The 1,400-nt window shown below is 47.0% G+C and overlaps 1 protein-coding gene across 1 annotated transcript in view; it reads right to left on the minus strand.

Moving 5' to 3' along the window:
• The window catches only part of recql4 (RecQ helicase-like 4), a 24,500-nt gene that overhangs the window by 19,407 nt on the left and 3,693 nt on the right, over window positions 1-1,400 (minus strand). Inside the window, exons 6-7 of the mRNA XM_016569620.1 lie at window positions 451-904; window positions 294-339 (exon numbers count right to left, since the gene is read on the minus strand). Of these exons, the coding sequence (XP_016425106.1) occupies window positions 294-339; window positions 451-904 (500 nt within the window). The remainder of the gene's footprint in view (window positions 1-293; window positions 340-450; window positions 905-1,400) is intronic.

Raw genomic sequence — 1,400 nt, forward strand, 5'->3', positions numbered from 1 at the left:
CGACTTTTCCTTTCCTCTTTCCTCCTTTTTTGGGCTGATCCTCTCCAGCTGCCTCTCCTTTCTTAGTTCTCCTTCTCTTTTTCACTCCACCTTCCTGCTCCTCAGATTCGTGCACGTCATCATCATCACCCTCCCTCTGTCTTTTTCGACCTTTGGTCTTTTTGCCACCTTCGGCCTGTGCTCGGTCACCTGAGTCTTGATCTTTTCTAGCCCTGGGTTTGCGTTTCTTAGCGTTTGAAGCAGATTTAGGCTCCTCTGAACAGGCCTCGTCATCTCTCATGAGAGCCGCAGTGTTTTTTTGATATACCTGTTCACCATCAGGCCCCGGGGAGCCCAATTCTGCATCCACCACATTGTTCCTTACTAAAGATACTACTGGACCTTTCTGTACACCATCCTCTGACAAGGAAGATTTCTTCTTCTCCAGTGAAGCCTTAGGAGATGTCTGACCCTCATTTGACGCAGTTTCGCTTTTAACAGTAGGTTGTAAGACACTGTTTTCGATTTGTGACAGCTCTGAATTCCCAGCAACAGGTTTCTGAGGTTCTTCCACCTCATCGAAAACCTGGCAGCGTGCAAGCCAGTCCGTGTCCACAGAGGAAAACCTCTTGGTCATGGACTGCTTTAGAAACTGGACCTTCTCCAAGCTCTTGTGTGCAGAGCCCACAGCTGGAGACCAGGATTTGGAGGGGGTTATGGATGGAAAGGGATCTGATGGCTCGTCCTCAAACTCTTTGCTTGCCGTCTGTACAGGAGGAGCGCTGGGGTCTGGACACATGTTAGCTGGCTTTGGTGTGTGAGTGTCTACATCTGTCGGTGCTGCACTGGAGTCTGGAGCGTCTTTCAGTGGTTTTGCTGGTGTTCGGCGAGGGGTTGTTGCTTTCTTCAGAGAAAAAGATCGCTCCTAGAATTCAGTAAATGTGACAAGAAAATAAGAGAACAGATATTCTGTAACCTATTTATCCAAAGCCTCGTTCAGACTGTCAGCCCAAATCCGATTTTTGTGCAAATCCGATTGAAATCCGATCATATTTAGATAGTCTAAACAGCAACGAACTACATGAAATCCAATTTTTGCAAATCCGTTTCGAGCTACATTCATATGTGGTTTGTAATCCTATTCAAATCGCATTCCTGGAAATCCGTTTCAATCTGACCGGTCAGATCGGATTTAGCGTAGCTTTTTCACGCCCTCACGCCATGTAAAACGTAAACACGTCAGACGTTTTTTTGCAGAAAACATGCCAGAAACAAGCTTGTGTCGTTGCGAAGTGCAAGTCAAGCGGAAAAACACAATATACTGCTAGTTTACGCACCTCTTCGAGTTTTGAATGTAGCGGAGACGGCAGCACCGAATAAAGCCGCACATTCCAGCTTCCTGCGTTTCTGCCGCTGCCTCA

The sequence above is a fragment of the Sinocyclocheilus rhinocerous genome, unplaced genomic scaffold, assembly GCF_001515625.1.
Source record: "Sinocyclocheilus rhinocerous isolate Xijiao unplaced genomic scaffold, SAMN03320098_v1.1 scaffold1403, whole genome shotgun sequence".
NCBI lineage: Eukaryota > Metazoa > Chordata > Actinopteri > Cypriniformes > Cyprinidae > Sinocyclocheilus > Sinocyclocheilus rhinocerous.